The 22,323-nt window shown below is 64.5% G+C and overlaps 2 protein-coding genes across 3 annotated transcripts; one reads left to right on the top strand and one right to left on the bottom strand.

Moving 5' to 3' along the window:
- Positions 1-3,356: 3,356 nt before the first annotated feature.
- On the bottom strand, positions 3,357-14,234 carry SHROOM4 (shroom family member 4). 2 transcript variants are annotated; one of them, XM_017819772.1, is made up of 10 exons: positions 14,109-14,234; positions 10,900-11,051; positions 9,669-9,800; positions 7,188-9,135; positions 6,909-6,970; positions 5,908-6,504; positions 5,225-5,647; positions 4,953-5,142; positions 4,122-4,394; positions 3,357-4,043 (listed from the first exon to the last, which is right to left on the bottom strand). In XM_017819772.1, exons 1-10 carry the CDS (start codon positions 14,232-14,234, stop codon positions 3,774-3,776), a joined length of 4,173 nt encoding a protein of 1,390 aa, XP_017675261.1. In that variant the 3' UTR covers positions 3,357-3,773. The 2 variants fall into 2 exon arrangements, with proteins under 2 accessions (XP_017675261.1, XP_017675253.1); XM_017819764.1 differs by lacking the exon at positions 14,109-14,234 and having other exon boundaries at positions 10,900-11,544.
- A 3,169-nt stretch (positions 14,235-17,403) lies between these two features.
- BMP15 (bone morphogenetic protein 15) lies at positions 17,404-19,897 on the top strand. The gene is made up of 3 exons (XM_017814257.1): positions 17,404-17,510; positions 17,541-17,749; positions 18,230-19,897. The coding sequence occupies exons 1-3, from the start codon at positions 17,428-17,430 to the stop codon at positions 19,003-19,005; spliced, it is 1,068 nt and encodes a 355-aa protein (XP_017669746.1). The 5' UTR covers positions 17,404-17,427; the 3' UTR covers positions 19,006-19,897.
- The last annotated feature ends 2,426 nt before the right edge of the window (positions 19,898-22,323 follow it).

Here is a 22,323-nt window from a genome sequence, read left to right as displayed (position 1 = left end):
AGCACAAGGAGGATGTGGAGCTGTTGGAGCAGGTTGGGAGGAGACCACAGAGATGCTCTGAGGGCTGGAAGCTACCTACTATGGAGACAGGCTAAGAGAGCTGGGGTTGGTCAGCCTGGAGATGAGAAGGCTCTGGGGAAACCTTAGGGCAGCATTTCAATATATTAAGGGAGCTCCGAAGGAAGAGAGAGTTTTCCCAGGGCCTGTCATGACAGGACAAGGGTCAAAGTGACCGATGGTGGGGTTGGTTGGACAGAAAGAGGAAATCCTTTACCATGAGGGTGGTGAGGCACTGACACAGGTTGCCTAGAGAAGCTGTGGCTGGCCCATCCCTGGAAATGTTCAAAGACAGGTTGGATAGGGCTTGGAGCATCCCTGGAAGATGTCCACCCCCCTCCCCAGAGCTGTGTTTGAATAGAACATGCTCTGGAGTGTGTGCTGGAGTGCACACACGTGCACTCACATGTAGGGGTGTGCTGCCAAACACCCCATGGGCAGGGAGAGAGGGTCTGGCATCACTTTCCACCCCACGATGTCCCATGGTCCCCCATTCTCATCTTACCCACTGCTGCTCTGGGCCCTCATGCTGGCAACCAGGCAGGCCTGGACAAGAGTTCTGCAGCCTCCCAAACCACAACCCACCCCTCTGCTGGGCCATGCCCAGAGGCAGAGAGGGCTCCCTTGTCCCTGCCCAATGCATGGCTTTGGCCTTTGGGCTCCAATGAGCAGCAAGGACAAGAAGGCATACTGTGGGGTTTGGACCTCCATGTTCTGGGACTCCCCATCTCCCACATGGGGCTGGGGTCTCTCACTGAAGCATCACTATCCACCATATCCTCATCCTTCCCCACCTCCTGGTCCCTCAGGACAAAATGTGTGGGATACAGCAGGACAGAGCCAGGACCTGTAAAATGGAGAGATCATAGTGATGGGTAGAGAGACTCCAGGGCCAGGGGCTACCCCACCTTTGTGGGTTCTGTTTTCACCTATGCTATGATGGGCTGCACATTCCTGCAGCTCCCCTGGGGTCCCACACAGGGATCCACAGGACCCCCAATCCCATGGCTGCAATCCAGCACTGAGGGCCTCCATACCCAGAGCCTGGCCATGCCACCATGCCCTGGGCCCACAGTCCTGCCTGGCAGCAGCAGGACCTGCACGGAGGGGCAAGGGGGTCTTAAATGAGGCTGTGGGGCACAGCCCCATGCCTGCATGCACCCCCCTCCCCATGCCTGCGGTTACCTGTGTGCGTGGGCTGGCACAAGTGGCCCTGCCCACTCACACTTATGCCCACGTTCACCCACACATGCGTTTGCTCACCTGGGTGTGCACACCCACCCGTGTGCATGCGTTCACTTATGCACAATGTATATATGGGGACACGTTCCCGTGTGTGTGTGTGTGTGTGTGTGTGTGTGTGTGTGTGTTCACCTGCATGTGCAGTCACTCACCAGTGCTTGTGCTGGGGCTGAGCCCCCCTCTGTGCCCTGCGCACATGCGCTCACACGCATGGCACATGCATGTCTGCTCGCATGTGTGTGTGCACGCTCAGCTGTGTGTGCTCACAGGCGTGTGCCCACCCGTGTGCTCTGACACGCGTGTGCCCGTACGCCCCGCGCAGCCGCGTGCTTGCACTCCGCGTGCTTTCAGCCGAGCACCGTGTGCATGCACACACGTACCCTGCTGTGCTCTTGCCCACACTCACACCCACACTCAGCCTGTGCTCACACTCACGCTCACATTCACACTCACGCTCACCCGCGCGGGGCTCACGCTGGAGCATCCCCGGGGTCCCGCGCCAGCCCCTGTGCGCGCGCCCGCCGCCGCGCGTGCCCGCGCCCACCTGCGCTCCCGCACCCACCTGCGCGCGCTCACCGGCGCCGCCCAGCGGCCGCCGCCGCGCCCGAGGCCGTGCGGGACCCCGCCGAGCGACCGGCGGGCAGGCTGAGACCCAGGGCAAGGCACCGGGCAGCACCGCCCCGCCGCCAGCCGGGGCACCCCGCAGCCCGCCCGGCGCTGCGACATCCCCGAGAGGACACGGCCACCGCCCCCTCGCCCAAAAGGTCAGGCTGCGATGCCGTGGCTGAGTGCCAGGGACACCGCGACATCCGCCACTCGAGTGCGGTGCCCCTTCCACGTGCTCCTGGGGAGTGGTCCAGGCACTGCCCCCTGCTCCAGCCCAGCCTGGAAGCACTGGGTGCAGAGGGCTCCCTGCCCACAGCTGCATTCCAGGTGCCCCCTGTGACCCTCTGTAACCCCATTCGGGTCCCAAGAGCTTGCCAAGGCTTGGCTCACCCCAGTTGGAGTAATTGTCCGCCCCCTTCCCCGGTGCCACTTGACAGGACACAGGGATAAACCACACGAGACAGAGCTGGGACAGATGTGCAGCTCCTGCTGCTGCTTTAGTGTGAGGCACGACGGCATGCAGCAATGCACGGGCACCAGCAGCTCCCCCAGCAGAGGGCCCTGGGGAGGGCTGCTGATTCCCACCCCGAGAGCAGTATGGCACCCAGTGGGTGCAGTCTTTGGTCCTAGCAATGATCCTGGGGGCAGCTGAGATGGAGGGAATGTTGGCGACCCCACTCCTGCCAGGCACTATCCCAAGGTACAGCCTGGCAGCTGTGGGCTGGATTGTTCAACAGGCTGAGGGGGGCCAACAGGGAGGGGCAGCCACACAAGGGGGCTGCTGCAGGGGCAGGAGGGCAGGAGGGCAGGAGTGGGTGCTGCCTGCACCCTGGGACTGGGCTGTCCAGCTATGGGGCCGCCAAAGGGGCTGGAGCCCACACTGCCCTCTCAAATCACTTTACCCCCTGCCCCAAGCTGCTGCTGGTTGCATGAAACCCCTGTGCAAAATCAGTAGCAAGGCACCTGCCCAGCCTATGGAGACAGATGAACAGTGGAGGGGCTGACATATAAGTGCTATTTGGGGCTGTTGCAGCAAAGAGGAGGGGACAAGTACCCCGGTTCATCCTTAATGTGTTTTTTCCTCTATTAATCACTTCTGGTGTTGGGCCAGAAGCTGCAGGTGAGGGCTGGATGAGACCTGCTGGTTCCCATGCCCACAGCGTGGGTGATAGGGGGTAGCCACAGGCCACAGTCTACTGGTCCCAGAACCCCATGCCCTGGCAGGGCACCATCCCAGGGGCACCCACTGCAGTGTTCCCCAGGAGAGGGGTACACAGCACCCACTGGCACCCACTGTGGCTCCCCGTGGTGCCTCAGCCAGCGGGGAGCGGGTTAAGAACCCGCTGGCCAGGGCCATTGTTTCAGATACAATGGAGAGGAAGAGGATGCCGGGGCTGAAATTCCTTCAGCTCCCACCGGACAGATGGACAGAGCTGGACAAATAGACAGGACAGAGGACAAGCATGCTTTAACCCTTTCAGGCACTGCATGGATATGCCCCAAGGCAGCTGGGGGGTGTTTAAGGCATGTGGTGCAGCACCGAATGCAGGACAGGTGTCCAGGATGAGGTGGAAGGACCCCCATCAGCACAGAAAGAGCTCTGAGGGTGATGGCAGCATCCATCCATTTGGTCCAGCTGAGCCACAGGATGCTGGGTGGCCACAGAGTCCATGACAGCTCTTTGGCACAACACCCCCTCTCCGCATCTGGACTGGCAGCCCCTCCCCTGCTTGGTAAACCAAAGAAATAAATAAAAGGCAGGGGCTGGACAGATGGACAGACATAGGGAGAGCCCATGAGGGGCTGGATCTGCTTTGGCAGCAAGCTGGGGCCACAGCCAGGGTCCCAGAGGGAGGCTGGGTACGGGGTTAGCAGCCCTTGGAGGCCTGGCCAAGGCTCTCGCGCAGGCACCGGAGCTGCTCCTGGCCCAGCTTGATCTTCTCCTCCAGCTCCCGCTGCTCAGCAATGAGGGCTGACTTCATCTTGACGAAGTGCTGGTAGTCCTGGAGGTGCTCGGCGGGCAGGTACCGCGCCACCATGGCACCCACCGCCTCCTCCCGCCGCCCCACGTGCTCCTTCAGCTCCTTGGCATCCTCCAGCTGCGCCACCAGCAGCCGCCGCTTCTCCCGCAGGGCCAGCTGTGGGCGAGACGGGGGGCGTCGCCAGGGTGTCCCACACCCCAAGGCCTCGCAGGTGCCTCCCTGCCCCATGCCCACCTTGTCCTCGGCGGGGGCGTGTGGCCCCAGGCTGCCCAGGGCAGCCTCCACCCGGGCCAGGCGCCCCGAGAGGGAGAGCAGGAGGTTGACCACCTTGTCCAGGTCACCCACGAAGAGGCGGTACTTGTCGAACTCCCCTGGGGTGCAGAGGGCTTGCAGGCGGGCAGACACGTCGTCGCCCAGCGCCCCGTTGGCGCTGATGTCCTCCTGCAGCCCCCGCTGTGCCTCCCGCAGCACCGCCAGCTTGCGGCTCAGGCTCTCGATCAGCTGCAGCTGCCAGAGCAAAAGGGTCAGGGGCAACTGGGGCCACCCCCCATGGGACTGGGGGACTGGCACAGGGGTGTAGGGGCACTGTGCTGAGCCCCACAGAACACAAGAACCTGGCGGTATCCCTGGTTCCCATGAGCTACTGGCAATGCCCCCAGTCCCCACAAGCATCTGGCAATTTCTCAGACCCCATGAGCAGCCAAGGGATGCCCCTGGACCCTGTGGGCATCTGGGAATGTCCCAGTCCCTGCAAGCACTGAGCATCTAGAGATGTCCGTGCTCCCCATGAGCATCTGGTGACACTCCCAGGCCCCGCAAGCACCTGACAACAGCCCTGGTTCTCGCATCTCCCAGCCCCTGTGAGCATGCAGCAATGTTCCTGGTCTCCATGAGCACCCAGCAGTGTCCCTGGTCCCCATGAGCACCTAGAGATGCCCTCTGTTCCCGTGAGCCATCAGTGATGCCCCAATCCCTGTGAAAATCCTGCAATGCCCCCAGTGCCCATGAGCACCTGGTGAGGGCAGTGGGGAACCCCGAGGGTGTTGGCCCGAGCAGTCCCTGTACCTTCTTTTCTACCAGCTCCTGGTCCACTTCCTCCTCATCATCATCCTCTGAGCTCCCCTCCACTACCTCTGGCAGCGCTGTCACCTTGCTGAGCGGCTCAGCTTTGCCTGCTGCTGCAGTGTAGTGCACCGGGAAGGAGCTGGAGCTGGCAACACTCCCAGGGGGTGGTGAGATGGGCTCAAAGCCTTGCCTGGGGGGGGCAGGGGTCAGTGCTGGGGGTGGCAGGGTGCAGCCTGCCCTCCGCACAGCATTCAGTACTACACCAGCCCTACCTGTCCTGTGCCAGGGCCTCCAGGTGCCAGTCCTGCTGGAGACGCTCCCGCCAGGCCTGTCGCTCCCCCGCCACCAGCAGCTCACCGATCACCTCAGTGGTGGTGCCAAAGGGGGCCAAAGGGGCATGGACATTGGCCAGGGAGTGGTCCCTGACTGCCATATTCCACAGCAGTTCCTCTGAGTCCACGCGGCGGGGCTGGGGCCGGCTGCCCTGGCAGCTCACCCCCTCCGCTGCCCCAGGACTGGGCTTGAGTGCCTCTGGCACAGCCGGGCTGGGGCCACCAGGCAGGGGTGGGGAGCACTCACCCACCCCACAGGGACCAGCACAGCCCCGCTCCGGGTTCCGGATGAGCCTTTGGGGCTGCTCCTCCATCTCCCAGGGCTTCTTTGCCTTTGGCCGCTTCTCCCCAGCCCCTGCCACCCTGTCAACACCCCCCAGGGGCACGTCAGCCCCCCTGCCCATCCCTGTCCTGGGGACAGGAATGGGCAGGAGGGCTGTGGCCACTCCAGGCAAAGAGGTCAGGGACACCCCCCACCCCAAACAAACCCCAGAGTGTGCCCCAAGGGGTGGATTAGGATGCTCTGATGCAGGGTACAAGGGGCCACGTGACCGCAGAAGCCCACCCGTGTTAAGGCTGTACCTGCAGCCCCACTCCCACCCCCAAGCCACGGCAGCACTTGCCTGTAAATCTCGGCGTTGCCAACATCGGGCCCAGGAGTCCTGCGAAGTGATCCGGGGGGCTCGGGACGGGAGCAGGCGCCTGGTGGAGCAGGGGGGCGAGCAGCATGCCCCCAGGACCGGCCCCCCTGCTCCCCAGTGAGGCTCTGTGACCGCTCACGCACCACATCAGCAATGCTGCGGGGCGGCACCGGGACGGCAAAGGCAGAGCCGTGCCCAGCACCATCCGGCGGGTGCTGGGATGCCCGGCGCTGCCGGTACTTCTCCCAGTTGGGGGGAGGTGGGCGGGGAGGCGGGGGGCCCTTCTTTTTGGGGATGCGGGGTTGGTCCAGCTTAGCACGGAAGAGGTCCTTCCGTTCGCGGCCCCGGGGACTGGCAGGTTCCAGGTTGAGGTGGCTCTCGGAGAAGGCTCTGCCCCGCAGTGGGCGGTGCAGCGGGTCCGGGGGGCTCTCAGGCGTGCGGGCCAGGCGGTCACTATCCCACGAGAGGTCGTGCGTGGATGTGGCCCGGTAGCAGGGTGGCCACTCCGGCTCGGCGCTCTCAAAGCAGGTGTGAAAGGGGCCAAGCCTTTGGAAGCCCATTTGGTAGTGGGAGAGCTCACTGGGGAGAGAAGGAGACACCCGTCCCCCCACACACTGTCACCTCCCGGCAGCTCATGCCCACCCCTGCCTCATTTTCCCCAGCTGGAGTCACCCAGCCCTGGTGGTGGGGGAAGTCCACGCTCTCCTGCTGGGCAGAACCCCCTGGAGATGCCCCCAGACCTCTGGGGATGGGCAAGGAGGGACCCTCCTTGCTGTGGATGCCTCCTCATGCCCCCTGTCCCTGTGTGCCCAAGGTGGCACATGCTCCTGTTTCACAGGCACCACGTTGAGATGGACAAGGCATTACAGGAAACGCTTTGTATATCCCCAACCAAAATCATGGCAGTCCCCACCTCTCCCTGGTGAAGGTCCCCACTGAATGGCACACACATCCCAGCACTCCAGTACCTGGCATGGGCTCACCTGACAGACTGGCTGACTTTCCTGGTTATCGCAGGTGGCTCCCACTCATCCTGAGGAAATTCCTGTGTGGGGGAAGGAGAGGGAGTGTGAAAGAGGGGTCTACATCCCCCTTCCCAGCAACCCCATCCCATCCCCATTCAGGCGCAGAAGGCATGCAGTGGGTCTGCAGGAACAACATGGGCACAGTACTCCTCCGCACCCCAACCCAAGGTCACACTCCAGGAGTGCAAGGGGTTGCCAGTGCTGCTCCCCAGCACAGTCCCGGGTGGAGTTACTCACCGGGGCGAAAGCTCTCCGGGGGGGCCACGCGTCGCTCTCCTCTCGCCCAGGACGGGGGGCCGGGCAGCAGCAGTCGGGGCAGCGCACCCAGGGCTGGGGGTGGCAGCGGCAGGGATGACCGCGAGGCAGCGGCGGTGGGCACGGGTCCCCTCCGCAGTAGTGGCAGGGCTCGGGGCGCAGGGAAACCCCATAGGGGTAGGAAAAGCCCCGCGCATAATCCAGCTCCCCTGGCCTCCCCAGCGGCTTGTAGCAGGGGGGCTGCTCCCGGCAGCACTCAGCGTAGGGGCCGGCAGAGCCAGGGCGGCTGGGGGACGGGGGGCTGTAAGGCTGGTCCACGGAGAGGCGGCGGACATCCCGGTGCTCGGGGCCATGGGGCTGGAAGGCACCGGGATCGCCCACTGGGGGCTTGCTGTGCTGGGGCGGTGCCGGCCGGCTGCTCTCCTCAAAGAACCGGCGGCGGTCGGCAAAGGGCAGGAGGACGGCCTCGTCGCTGCCCTGTGGTGGGGAGCTGCGGGCCACCGGGCCCTGGCTGTAGCCCTCCAGCTCACCGGGGGTGGGCGAGCGCTGCGGCTGCAGCTTGCGCTCCGGGGACCAGCGCCAGCGGCCCCTGGCTGTTGGCACCGCCCGCTCGGGGGATGGGGGCCCTTTGGGGGCTGGCAGCGGGTCAGGAGTGGGGATACCCCGGTCCCCCGAGCGGCCAGCGTTCCTGCCGTCCTCGCTCGGCGCAGGGCTGAGACGCTCAGCCAGGGTGGGGGGTCCCTCTGCTGGCACGCTGCTCTCAGGGGGCTCCTCCGTCTCCTCCACCGGCTCCTCGCCAGGCGGGGGGGCACCGGGACCCCGGCTCTTCTGCAGCTGGGCCTTGCGCCGCTGGATCTCGTTGCGCAGGCTGGTGGCGAAGCGGTCGCTGCGGCGGCGCATCTGAGCAGAGCGGTGGGTAGGACCCCCGGCCCGCCGGGCCCCTGCCCGGCTCTCCTCCTCCGCCGGCCCCTCAGTGCTGAGCGCCGGGCTGGCCCCCCGGCCGTCCTGCCCGCAGGCTCGCTGAGGCTCGGGGCAGCAGTGGCAGGGCGGCGGGCGGCAGCAAGGCTCTGGGCAGAGCGGGGGGTCCTGGGTAGCCCCTGTGGTTCCCCCCCGGCTGCCCTCAGGGTGCAGTGGGGACAAGGTCCAGCGGTGCCCATCGGGGGCTGGCGAGGCTCGCTCGCTGCTGGAGCCCACCTGGAGGGAGCGGAGCTGGGAGGCCAGCAGCTGCTCGGGAGCACTGTGCCGGTGTGGCACGTGGCCCTTGATGGGGGACAGCAATGGGTTGTCACCTGCTGTCGTGGCATCCAGCACTCGGTGCATGCTGCCATCCAGATACAGCCGGTCATCAGACTCCATGCTCTCCCCCAGGAGCGGCTCAGCTGGGCACTGGTCCGGGTGGGAGCTCAACATGTAATACTGGTCAGCAGAGAGACGGTCCTTTGTGGGGTACGGTGCCAGCGTCCTCCCGCCCACCGCCTCCGCCTCCCCATCCCGCTGGCAGAGGAAGGTGTCGGAGATCCACCGGCCCTTGGCATGCAGCATGTCTGCTGACACTGACGCCCGGTGCCTGTCCCCTCTGCTGCCCGGGGCTGCCCGCAGGCTGTCCCTCCTGACAGGGGGCTGGGGAGGCACAGGCGCCCGCCAGGCCTCGGGGTGCCGGCTGGCAGATGGCTCAGCCCCTGTGGTCAGGTAGCGCCCGTCAGGGGCCTTGTAGGAGCCTTGAAAACTGGAGTCAGTGGACACGGCCTCTTCAGGGCGGAGGGAGAGGGCGCAGTCGGAGGCGATGGAGCTGGCAGAGAAGGAGCTATAGGCCGAGTCCCGCTTGCTGTGGTACATGCCCTGGTCAACGGGTGAGGGGTCTCCTTCATAGTAGGCCTGGCCAGGGTGGTCCAGGCTCTCCATGCTCCCGATGGAGCTGCTCCGGTCGGTGCTGCAGTGCCGGGACAGCGGGTTCCACTGCAGGGACAGCTCACTGCTGCCCGGCCCCATGCCAGCATTAGGGGTGTCTGCCACCCCCTGCCCAGCTCCGCAGAAATCCCACCCCCCTACACATACACCCTCCCCGGGACAAGTGGGCACAGAGCAGTGCAGTCCCAACCTGCTCTTCACCACTGGGTTTGGGAGCAGCACCAAGATTGCCTCAGCACTGGCAGGGGGAGCAGGCACAGGGAACACAGGGTGTGCCTGACTCCAGCCACTCGGGACCTCCCAGCTCTGGCAGCAGGGGCAATGGGACTAAGCAGCTCCTGGCCAGCTCCGGCAGAGCCACCGCCCCTTCCTGCCGGGAGCTGGGAGTAAACAGGCAGGGGAAAGGGCAGCGCAGTGGAAGGATGAGGGGGGATGCCCGACAGTTGTGTGGGGCAGGCATGTGAGCATCTACCCCACACCCCCCACCCTGACCCAAGCGGGTGCCCCATGTGCCCCCTCCCCTTGCGCAGTCTCATGAATGCCCCAGGGTCTCACCTGACATCACACCCTGAGGGCCATGAGAGGCTGAAGGCATCAGCAGGGCAGTGCATGGTGGCGGCATCGGGGCGGCTTTCGGCGAGTTTGGCCACGTGCCAGGAATGGGGGCGGAGGACGGGCACACTCCTCCTGCCAAGAGCAACAGCGGGAAAGGACAAGAATGGGGAGGAAGCCAGGCCGAGGAACCGGGGCTGAAGTCACTTCCTACGGGGCTTCCTGTCCCCCCAGGCCAGCGCCTGCCCAAGGGGGACGGTGGTGAGGAGGGTCCAGCCCTGCCAGCACCTGGCAGTGGGCAGGGGGATCCCACGGTTCACCCCACTGGCCAGAGTCCCCTGCCTGCAGCATCTCTGTTGCCAGCATCAACAGGGGACCGAGGACGTGGCCCCTGCGCAGCCCACAGGCAACACCCCGGGCAGGGCAAACGTCCCTGCCGGGACTGGACCAGCTCCGCCAAGGGACCCTGAGGCCACATCTTCGTCTCCACCACAAGCCTGACTCTCCCCCCTTGTTCCTTGGTCCCTCAGCATCCCCAGCAAGCACCGGCCACATCTTGTCTCCGGGGAGGAGGGGGGGTGTCCTGTGCTGGGCCCCATCCCAACCCCTGGCAGCCGTGGGGTTCTCCAGTCCCCACGCCACATGCAGGCAGCAGTGTCCAATGCCACCACACAGGCACGTGGTCAGAAGCCACCTCCTGAACCCCCCAAGTGCCGAGTGCTGCCCCAGCATCCACTGACTAGGCAAGGAGGGTGGCAAGGACAAGCTGCCGAGTCAGTGCAGGGACTTCCCTTCCCAGAGCCCCCAAACTCACCATGGACGATGCTGAGCCCCAGCACAGCCCCGTGGTACCCCTGCCCAGTGGGCAGTGCCGCTGGAGCTGGAGTCAGTCAGGATGCAGCCAGGGAATGGATGCAGATTGGGGGTGGGGGGGAAGACTGCAAGGCCCAGCCCTGCCTCTCCTTCCTTTCCCAGGCAGGCAGGCAGGAGGCAGGCAGGAAGGGAGAGGAGCGGCCACGCTTGAGGATACCGCCCAGCAAGGGGGTGGCGAGCCCGCCGTACTGCCCCGGCTCCTCTGGCTGGGGAACCCCCACCCACCCAGAGCGCTGGCAGCCACAGGGGGACTGACCCCCATCCCATCCCAGCAAGGGGCACCTCCAGGCTCCTGCCAACCCCCTGGGCAGGCGAAGCCCCGCTGGCCCTCCCTGTGTCCCTCCCCCGCAGCGCTGCCAACCTGCGAACGATCATCTTCAGGGTGCGGTAGGAGCCCTTGATGAGGATCAGGGCCTCCTGGCGGGACCCGTACAGAGGCGTCCCGCTGATGTTCACCAGCTCGTCACCCGGCTGCAGCCGGCGGGACAGTGCAGCCTTGCCCCCATCCTCCACCTGGGCAACAGAGAGGGGCGTCAGGGGGGGCACGGCCCCCAGAACATCCCAGGGGATGTGCCGCTGCCACGGGGTGCCGGGGGAGAAAGAGGCTTCGGAAAGGGGCAGTTGCCTAAACCCCAGGCACCACAGAAGGATCTGAGCGCGCCGGGCTCCCCCCCTTCTCTGGTCACATGAATTTCTGAGCAAGGAAAGGACATCGGGGAGGGGGGAGAAAGAAAAATGTCCCATCCCAGCAGATTCCCCCGCGGGTGCAGGCAGCACAAGGGCCCTTTGTCCGGCGTGGATGCCAGCCCCCTGCCGCTGCTTCCAGCCCCCTGTCGGGCCTGCCTGGGCACCCGTGGTGATTTCAATGCCCAAAGCATGCCATCATGCCCTATGTGCCCATGGGAGACAACTAGCAGGGGAAGCACTGAGCCCTGGAACATGCCTACCCATCCCTGACACCCATGGCCAAAATGAGCCTGGTACCCCGTACTGCTGCAGCTTGGAGGACACAAGGCTACGGTGCTGCCAGCATGTGGGACCCCAGCCCACCCCCTCTGCCCCAGCAGGTAGGTGCAGTGTGGGCAGTCCCAGGATGAGCAGTGCCCAGCAGGTGCAGCCAGAGTGCCCACTGGCAGCAGGACCTGGGGTGCCCCATGCCCCCTTGCCTGGTGTGGATGTGGCCAGCCACTACAGCCACCCACAGAACAGTCACTGTGCACATGCCTTTGGGCACCCCTTTCCAGCCCTGGTGCCAGCCAGGTCTCAGGGGCCAGCCCGCTGCCCCTGGACAAGATGGCACTTTGGGAAGCAGGCAGCAGCAGCAAGGCCTCCTGCCCATTCCAGCAGTGCCCCATGGCCCTGCCTGGCATAGCTATGCCCAGCACCCCACAGTCCTCCCCTTTTTTCAGGGACCTGGGCACTGCAATGCCATGGCCAGGTTAGGCACAGCCCAATGTGTCTGCCTGTGCAGGCACGCTGCCCTCCCACCCAGATACCAGCCACAGTGCTGCCTTCCTGGCAGGGGACTCTGGCTGCCTGCGAGGGCTCCCAGTCCCACCATGCAGTCAGGGAAGCACCTGAGTTTACCCCCTGCCATGCTGCTGCCTGCCACTGGGCACTGGCAGAGCAGGCAGGACAGACTGCACCTTCACCCCAGTCCTCTGCCCTGCCACGGCCACAGGGCTGAGTCAGATCCGAAGGCTGTCCCCCCTACTGCAGGACACCACCAGGGCTGCACCCACGTCTGGGCCATCACATGCACCAGGACGGACATGGCTCAGCCCTGGCATCACTCCCCAGGAGCTAAATCTGGCACAAACAGCCCCTTGTTCTGCCTTCACCACCAGTGAGCTCAGCACTGCCAGCCAAACCTGGAATGGGACAGCCCTGGACACTTCCCGAACACCACCCCTGGGGTTCACTCTGGCCCCTAATGGTGGGCACCAGATGGCTCACAGCAATATCTGCCTGCCCCAGGAGAAACTTTTCTTAGGAATCACAGCCAGAGCAATGCCAGAGCTGTGCACACCCTGCCCCACACCAACCTCCCTTCTTGTCCCCGACGTGCTCAAGGGGACCCTGTGCCAGAGAGCTCTCGCAGCCCCATAGAGGGCCTGGAGCCCATGGGAGCCCCGCCGTGGGACTCTGCCACAGGAAGGGATCCCGCCCGGAGTGGGAGTTTGGAATGGCCAAACTGTGTCACCGAGTGCGGGGACGCCCTTCCCCTTTCCGGCGCGGGGCCCGGGCCCCCCGCGCAGCAGGCGGGGGCCGCCCCCTCCCCGCACACACCTCGGCCGGCCACAGCGGCGGAGCAGTGGCCCCGGGGGACCCTCCCCTGAATGCACAGAGCGTTGGAACAAGCCCCCTTTGTCTGCCGAGCACACGCGGCGGCGGCGCGGCCGGAGGAGCGCGGGGGCCGGCACCCCGCGGCCCGCAAGGACCACCCCCCCCCTTCTCAGCAGCAGTGGGGAACATGCCCTGGCCCTCCCATCCCCTCCTCCGGCAGCTAGCGAACCCGCGGGGACCCACCGCCCCGAGGAGCCCGGCAGCCGGTCGGGGCGCGGGCAGCTGCCCCCTCCGCCCCCGGCTCTCGCCCGCCGGCGGTGCCACCCCAGGGCGCAGGGCTGGGACCGGAGCCACTTTTCCAGCTCCCCCAGCCAGACCGCGCTGCCCGCGTCCCGCCGAGGGCGTGGGGCGGCCCGGGGGCGCAACCAGCCCGGCTCGGGGCAGGGAGCAGCCCCGGGGCCGCCAGCCCGGCCCGCCGCACCCCGGCCCGGCAGGATGGTGGCACCGGGCGGGCAGGCGGCCAAACCGCCCGGCGACAGGGGCCCGTCCGGGCACCGCGGAGAGGCGGCTGCTGGGGCTTCCCCGGCTGCTGCCCGCCTCCCTGCCGGTCTCGCCGCAGGGCGATGCGGCCGGCGGGGGCCGGGAATCGGTGACCCCCTGTGCGGCGAGACACCGCGGCCGTGGGGGTCACCCTCACCCCGCACTCCCAGCTGCAGTCGGGCCCCGCACCCCGGCGTCCGCCCCGTCCTGGGCAAGGTCCTGCCCCTGCGTTCCAGGGGTGCCCGGGGCGCGACGGGACGGACTTCGGTCCCCCACACCGTGGCCCTCAACGTCCCCGTAGAGCCCGGTCCCGGGGGCGCCCGGGGGCGCAGCACCGACGAGTGGGCACACGAAGGGGGGCTGACCTCCCCCGGCTACGCCCCGCGGGACGGCACCGGCGAGGACAGGGGGGGTTGCCGCGGGGGCCGCCCCCGACGCCAGCCCAACGGATGTGCCAGAGGAATTTCTTCCTGCCGCCGGGCCCGGGCTGTCCCTCCGCCCCCCTCGCTCCCGCTCTCCCCCCGCGGCTCTGAGCGGCGGGTCGCGGGGCTCGTGGGTGCGGAGTGGCCGCCCCCGCCCCGGCGCGCCGGGACACGCGACCCCGCGCCCGGGGCTCCCCGCACCTCCCGACGCCGCCGCGCCCCGGGTGTCCCCCCTCCCGCCTCCCGCGCCCCGCCACGGGCGGGAGGCCCGTGTCGGGGGGATGCCGCGGAGCCCACGCGGGACGGCGCCGGCGGTGCCTACCTTGGAGACGATGAGGGGCTCGCCGTGCTCCAGCCCGCCGCGCAGCGTGAAGCCCCAGGGCGCGCCCCCCTGCAGCTGCACATGCACGTACTGGGGGGCGCCGGGCCGGCCCTCGGCCCGCTCCATGGCGGCTCCAAACTACAGCCCCATCCCGGCCCGGCCCCGCGCCGCGGAGGAAATGACACCCCCGCCCGCCCGGGCTGAGCGGCGCGGGGCGAGTGCGGGGCGGGGCCGACCCGCACCGGGGCTGCTCCGCCGCCGCCAATAAGGCGCGGAGGGACGGCGGCGGCCGGCCCTGCTCGGCACGGCATTGCCATGACATGGCTTGGCTTGGTATTGCCATGGCACGGCTTGGTGTTGCCATGGTACGGCTCAGCATAGCGCGGCGCAGCTCGGCATGGCACGGCTTGGCTTAGCACAGCTCATGGCATAGCTCAGCATGTGCCATGGCAGTGGCACAGCGCAGCACCTTGCTACTAAGCTCAGCTTGGCTTGGCATGTCACCCTTTAGCCCAGGGACCTGCAGTGAGCTGCTTGGCTCAGCTTGGCACGGCCCCGCCAGTGTAGTTCAACTCTGTCCAGCTCAGCCCAGCATGGCATGACATGGAGTGCTGGCACAGTTCAGTGCAGAACAATGCAGCACAGCTCAGCTCAGTGTGGGATGACAGGGGAGTCAGCATGGCTTAGCCCACCATGGCTCAGTGCAGCTCAGCTGGGTTGGCACATTCTGGCTTGGCTCAGCTCAGCTCAGCATGGCACAACACAGGGATGAAACGGTTCAGTTTGGTACAGCACAGCATGACCAGGGGCCTCACCTGGTTTAGCTCCATTTGGCCTGACCCAGTTTTGCTCGGTTTAGTTTAGCTTGGGCTGACGTGGACAAGCAGGGCTGGCACAATTTGGCTTGGCACAGCATGGCCTGGCACAGTTCAGCTCAGAACAACCCAGTTTGGCCCAGAACAGTATGGTGCCACCAGGGACTCGCAGCATTAGGGCCAGCTTGGCACAGCTTAGCCTGGCACGGTGGCACAGTGTGTCTGGCAGTTCGGCAGCACTCGTGGGTGCAAGGGGGTGGCAGTAAGCGATGCAGCCCCCCCAGCTCCCCGCCCTGCAGTCACGCTGGCGCCCCGAGCTCTCCTGCCTGCGGGCCAGCACATGCTGCTGGCTCCTGTCTGGCCTGCCCGTGCTGGCCCACGCCCTGTCCCTGTCCTGCCAGGCACCTCAGGGCACGTGTGGCAGTGTGGCCCTGCTTCACCTTTGTTTTTTCCCTGCCAGGCCCAGGAGGGGCAGCTGTGCCAGCCTTTGGGGAAACTGAGACTGGGAAGGAGGCGGCAGTGGCAGCTGAGGGCGGTGGGAGTGGATCGGCACTGGTTCCCGGGGGAGCCCGGGAGTCCTGCCCCTCCCCTTCCCGCCCGGGGCCACAGCTCTTACTCATCTCTTTCCCAGACAGCACAGCCGGCCTGGAAAGCTCTGCCCTGCCAGCAACGCCTGCGGCCCCCGGTTGCCTGCCACGGCCTGGGAGGGTGGGCTTGCAGTGCCAGGCTGATGGGCCACCACAGGCTGCCTCAGCCCCAGTGCAGGAACAGTCCCTCAAACTTTTCTTGGCAACCCTCATCCACCAGCGCCTGCCTTAAACTCTGTCTGCACCCAGCCCGGCCTGGCTGCAGGCAGCCCAGTGCACGTGCCCTGTTCTTGTGCCAGGGTGTCCCAGGGCACAGAGTGGGGTTGTACCTGGGCTGTTTGTGGTGCTGGAGCCCACCCAGCAGTGATGCATGGCCCCTCTCATATGGCCACCCACATGACATCAGTCATGTCCACCCCTGACGTGACTCTCCTGCTCTCCCCCGTGGCCTTGCCACCACCCTTACCATGCCCCTCTCTCATGGCTGGCTGATGCCATGCCTGGACTTTTCCCAGCCTCCACTGGCTCGTCTGCCCTTTGTGCCCTTTCCCAAATGAGTAACCAGGGCTGCCTGGCCAGGCGTGAGGGCTCTGTGCCCTGGCTCATCACGTGGCCCCACAGCCCATTAAGCACCACACACGTCTCCCACCACACCCCCACCACAGCCCTCAGCACTGTGCTCAACTGGCACCGTGAAGGGTGGGCAGAACCTGGGGCAAGGCAGGCACCAGCACACCCCCAGCTCCCCCCTGTCCCTATGCCTGCACCCAAACAGGGTGGTTCCCAAACAGTGTGACCATCCCCTGAACCCCTCCATCCCAGCTGGAGAGCAGCAGTGTCCTATGGGACTGGGCACAATGCCAGTTGCCCTATGGGGGCATGGGCTGCAGCTGCCCATACCCCACTCTGTAGTGTGCCCACGGGGCCTGTCCCAGGCAAGCACCGTGTAACCACAGTCCCCAGGATGGACAGTACCTCAAATGGCCCATGTCAGCAAGATGGTGGGCATCATGCTCACAGTCCCTCAGCCTTGGGCAGGTGCTGGCAGCAAGACCTTGAAGCTGGTCAAGGAAGCCAAAGCTGTGGGCATGGTGGTGGTGATGGCATGGTGATGCCTGCAATGAAGTACTGTTGGCTGACCCAGCCGCACTCAGAGCTGCTGGGCTCAAGCTCGCTCTGCCCACCTGTGTGCCTTAGTGTACATCTCCCAGCTGGGGAGAGTGAGGCACTGGGCAGCCTGGCTGTCCCGCAGGGCTGTTGGGGAGCAGCCCTCCAGGCTCTGCCTGCTTGGGGCAGTGTAGACCAGCTTGCAGCAATGGGCACAAAGGTGCCAAGCTGCTGATGGAGAGTCAGCACAGGGTGGGGGAGCTGGAGGAGCTCTCACCTCAGCAGAGCACCCTGCCAGACTCCAGCCCCCCTACCCTGAGACCCAGGTTGCTCCTGCCTCTTTAAACCCTGATTGGGGCCATGCCTTTAAAATGGGCCCTGGGCAGGTGAACCTCCTACCCTGCAGGAGGAGGCTGGCCAGGAGCAGGTGGGCTGAGTGAGCTGGTCTTCACACCTACCCCACTTCACCTTCCCTCCACCCCACTTCCCTACCCCAGCACTTTTACAGCCCCTGTAGCCAGGCTCTGTCCCCCTGCCTTTGCCCCTGGTCTAGGTTTTAGTCTAGAATTTGCACCCCTTTTGCATATAGAGTTGCCCCCCACCTTTCTGCTCCTGTGCCAAGCTGAAGCAGCTGGCATGGTTATCCTGGCTTGATAGCAGCTGGCAGCACCCTTGGATCCTTTTGCTGGTGCCCACAACCAGCTCTGCCTCTCCACTGGGGAGAAGCATGACTGCAGGTTCTTCCTAATTCTGCTGCTGACCAGCCCCACCTTGCCCCATTCACCCCCCTCAAACACACACTCACCTATCATGGCATTGCTCTTCTCCACCAGCCTCCTCCTCCTCCTCCTTCTTGTTGTGCCCCCGTCCCAGGCAGCAAAAAAGTCCCCACTGCCCCCCAGCCCCCTGCCTGCCGTCCCCACCCTGCCCCTCCTGCAGGCCCTGCAAATGCAGGCACCTGGCAGCCCAGGCTGGCGAGTGGGGCCAGCCAGTGGGCAGCCCCTGCGCTACATGCTGAACCTGTACCGCCGTGCCGCCGACCGCGAGGGCCGACCCCGCCGCGGCCGCAGCCTGGGCACCAACACCGTTCGCCTGGTCCAGGCCAGTTCCCATGGGGATCAGCCCTGGGCAGGTAAGGAGCAGGTGGGCACCAAGGATGTCATGGAGGCCTAGCAAAGCCAGCAGTGTGGGCTTGAGCCCTGAGGGGGTCTCTTTCCTGTTTCCTTCCCCCTCTCTATAGTGTCCTGGCTGGCTGGCTGGGGTTGCTCTTGCCCAGGGGGTTCCCCTTGGCAGGTGTCCCAGGCTCCTCCTGTCCCAGCGGTGAGATGGGCAAAAATATCGCTGTCCCTGTGTGCCCCTCTCCCCTTCCCATCCTGCCTGATGCTGTGCCAGGGCAATGGTGTTTATGCAGAGCATGGGAGTGTTCCAGACTCTTTGCCCTTCACGCCACCAGCAAGCCATGGCTCATGGCTGCTGTTTGCTGTGGCTTCTGCCTTGTGCTGGGGTAGCTGGCTGCCATGGGCTCCACTGTGCTGTGTGGGGCTGGGAGAAAGGGGTGCTGCTGCATGGTGACAGCTGAGCTAAGGGGGCACTGACCACTGCTTTCCTGCAGGTCGCTGGTATGTGCAGCCCCTCACCTACCGCCTGGAGGGCCAGCCCGAGGCCGAGCACCTCCTCAGAGCCACTGTGGTCTACCTGCCCAGTCTGTCACTGGCCCATGGTCGCCTTCTCTGCGCTCTGGAGCTGGTGGCAGCCGGCGAGGCACCTGGGGTGCTGCTCAGCCCTGCTGCCCGTCCCCGCCATGGCTGGGCTGAAGTTGACGTCACCCCTTACCTGGTCCTGGGGAACAGCAGCATGAGGAGCCTGGCACTGCGGCATGTCTGTGTGCATGCTGGCCGAGCAGGAGGCCACGATGCCCCAGTGCCCCCCAGTCGCCCTTTCCTCCTGCTCTACCTTAACGACACCCAGGCAGGGTTGGCATCTCTGGCAGCAGAGCCCCACCGGCACCGGCGTGACACAGGGACGTTGGCTCATGACCTGCCCAACTACCTGCGGGAGCAGGGAGAGGAGAAGAGTGACTGTTCCCTGCGCCCCTTCTCTGTCAGCTTTGCACAGCTGGGCTGGGACCACTGGATCATCGCTCCCCACCGCTACAACCCGCGCTACTGCAAGGGCGCCTGTCCCCACCTACTCCGCTACGACTACCACGCGCCCAACCACGCTGTGGTGCAGAGCTTTGTTCATCAGCTGGTGGATGCCAACGTGCCCCGGCCCTCCTGTGTGCCCTACCGCTACAGCCCCATCAGTGTCCTCATGATCGAGCGCAACGGAGGCATCCTCTACAAGGAGTATGAGAACATGATCGCAGAGTCCTGCACCTGCCGGTAATTCCCACTGCCCCGGCACAGCACCCCTGGGCTCTGCCTGTTCCTGTGCATCTGGACTTTAAGGTTTATCTTGCTCTGCCTGGGGCTCACTCTGCTCGTCTCCCCTCCCTGTGCAGTGCTGCTCTGTGGGGAGGTTTTACAATGACAGTTTTATGTAAATTGTGGGTTTTTAAAGGCAGGAGCCTGTGCTGGGGTGTTTGCCCCGTGGCATCTGTCCTTCCTGCAGCCCCCATGGCTGCTGCCTGGTTTTGGTGGGCAGGGGGGCTTGGCCTGATATTCCCAGAGATGAGCTGTGTCCCTGAACTGGAATACGAAGCTCACAGGAGGTGACTGGGAGTCTCCTGGTGGAGCCAGGGCAGGGAGGGCGAGCAGTCCATGTGCCTCTGTGCTTGGCACCACATTGGTGCTGTCGGGATCTGATGTGACCCTGTGCCTGTGGAATTCCTTCCCAGCTCACGTGCACCCCATCTTGTCTGGTCTCAGCTGCAGTGGCATCTCACTGGGCTGGGAATTTGGGCTGGAGAGGGGGAGGAAGCCTTTCTCCTCCCCTGCAGTTCTGTTCTGGGGAGGGCTGTGAAACTGGAGGAACTCGAGCTGCCTTTTCTGCTCCCAGTGCTAGGGGTCAGGTAGCTGCCTGTGCTAGGCTCTGCCTCCTGCTTCCTCCAACACACTTGTCCTTCAGCTCCTTGGCTTGCCCTCTAGCAGGGCTCAGGTCTTGCCCTATCCCAGGGGTCAGACTCCTATCGTGGTGTCCCTCTGCCTTCTTGCACTCCTGCTGTCCCACAGGCCTTGGGCTCTGTTGGGTTCCTGGCATGTCCCTGTTCCCAGAAGGGTCTGTCCTGCTCTCAGCACCTCCACTGCCCGACTTTCCTCTATTTATTGCTTGACTGTGAATAAATAAATTGATGGATTTTGCTAAAGACCATCTTGGCTTGTTCTTGCATTGTCCCTTGGGTGCAGCAGGTGCCTCCTGAGACAGACTGCCCTTGTGCTTGCACTACAGGGGGGTGGGTGCAGGGGTAAATCCCAGCTAGTTCAAGCTGGAGCTGTGAGAAGTGGCTCCCCTGGAGCACAGACCTATCCCAGGGCAGAAGGGACCAGATGTGGCTGCAGGCAGCTGTCTCCATGGGGCTGGGAACAAGAGATGCCCACATCCCCCTGTATGGGGTGAGTCCTGGGGGACTTGGATGGGGTGGGGGGGGGACACAATGAGCTGCATCTCCCTGGGCTGTCTGTTGCTGTGGCTAAAGCATTTGTATGCCAGGGCTATTTTGGGAAGGTGTCTGCAGGCAAACCTGCCTGTTGCTGGGTGTGATTGCCTGTGTTTGCAGTTTCCCTTCTTTGAGCAGCAAGGCATAGGTGGCAGCTGTCACCCTTGTCACCAGAGCTTGGTGGCACTGCCACCTACCAGCTGGGTGCTGTCTCTGCATCCTCAGCTCGTGGCTTTTTCAGGGTCTCTTCTTGCTTGGCATCCAGCCCCATCTGTTATTGCTGGCCCAAGCACCATGGGGATGTTTCAGCAGGTTTTTTTTCCTGTGGGTGTTTGCTGTTGGGCAGGGTGCTATCAGTTCAAACCCCTCCCCTTCCCGTCAGCCTTGAAGTTTCTCTCCCATCCTGGCAGAGCAAGAAGCCACAGAGATCCACACTCCTTTCCTGCCCCTGTTCCCAATTAGCTACATATTGGTCATGGGTGGGGAATATCTTCTGCTTTTTTGGAAGCTCACAGACCTGACCCCAGGGGGATAGATTTCCCCTTGTCAATCATTAAGTGTGTGGTGTTGAATCATTCAAGCAAAGTGAGGATGAAAGGCATGGAGCTGGGCATGATCCCAGCCCTGGACACCCTTGGATACCAGTGCCCGGTGCTGCCCCTGCCTGGGACCCATACCCTTGCCTGCTGCCAGGCCCCCTTGGACCTGCTGGGTGCATGAAGATGGATGAGCACTGGAGTTTGTCTGTCCCAGCCCTGTGCCCTCGGATGCACTGTGCCAATGGGATCTTGTGCCTGTTGGGCTGGGCCCTTTCTCCAGGTACCCCCGGGTGCCCAGAGGCTGCTCCAGCAGTGGGATCTCCTCCGTGCTGGTGGTGGGGCAGGTGCTGTCACAGGGATGGAGGAGCAGCAGTTCAGGAAAGAGCCACTGCCCTCAGGCTGTCAGGGCAGTGGCAGGTGGAGGGTGCAGGGACCCTGGCCTGCTATCCTCGTGCACCTTTCAGGGGGAATCTTCCTGCAGATCCCACAACCATGTGAGCCCCTTGGACACAGCCTGGCATCCCATCGATGCCAGACCTGTGGGAAGCATCAGGAGTCCCAGCTCTGGGGACTAACCCACCCCACCCTCAGGCAGGGGTCTTGCCTGTGGAGCTGCTGCCTGCACAGGGGGCTGCAGTGGCCCCTTGCTCTCCTCCAGGCTAGCCAATATATCCCTGTCCCCTTCTTCCCTGATCTTCCCTGATCCCCTACCCCAAACCCCACACTGGGACTTTGCTCTGTTTCCACAGGGTACACATTCACTATTCCTCCTGCTGCCCCTCCCAAGTGGGCACGATCACCTTGCACCCCTCATCCTCTGGGCTGACACTGGACAGAGAGGGGACCTGCCCCATGTGCTCTTGCAGGGCTGGGGCAAATCTGGGCCAGGCACAGCAAGGGGGCACCAGGATGGAGCTCGCCCAGCTGTGGAGAGCAGCTGCCCCCCAGGAACCCTACTGGGGGCTGTAGCTGGAGGTAAACAGTGATGCCCAGGCTCCAGACACCCCACAGGTACGCTGCAGAGCTGCTGGCAGCCCCCAGCTGGGGCGGGGGGTAATAAGGGACCGTGTCTCCATCCGTGTGTCCATACGGTCCTGCACCAGTGCGTGTGTCCGTCTGGGTGTCTGTGCAGTTCCACACCAGTCCATGTGTCCATTCCACACTGGCACACATGTGCGTGAATCCACGTGTCCATGTGTCTGTCCAGGTATCCATGTGTTAGTGTATCCGTGTGTCTGTGTCCATATATCCGCGTGTCTGTGTCCATATATCCGCGTGTCTGTGTATCCATGTGTCTGCATATCTGTGTGTCCATCCGTGTATCTGCATATCTGTGTGTCTGTCCATGTATCTATGTGTCCATCCGTCTGTCCGTGTATCCACGTATCCATCTGCCCGGGTGTCTGTGCATCTGTGTGTCTGTCCATGTATCTATGTGTCTATGTATCTGCATGTCCCCATGTCCGCGTGTCCCCATATCTGCGTGTCCATGTATCTGTGTCCTCATGTCCATCTCTGTATCCGCATGTCCATGTGTCCGTGTATCCTAGTGTCTGTGTCCATGCATCC

This window comes from Lepidothrix coronata, unplaced genomic scaffold (assembly GCF_001604755.1).
Source record: "Lepidothrix coronata isolate B3197 unplaced genomic scaffold, Lepidothrix_coronata-1.0 Scaffold2, whole genome shotgun sequence".
Taxonomy (NCBI): domain Eukaryota; kingdom Metazoa; phylum Chordata; class Aves; order Passeriformes; family Pipridae; genus Lepidothrix; species Lepidothrix coronata.
The sequence above is the reverse complement of the archived record's forward strand: the minus strand, read 5'-3'. Positions and strand labels throughout refer to the sequence as shown.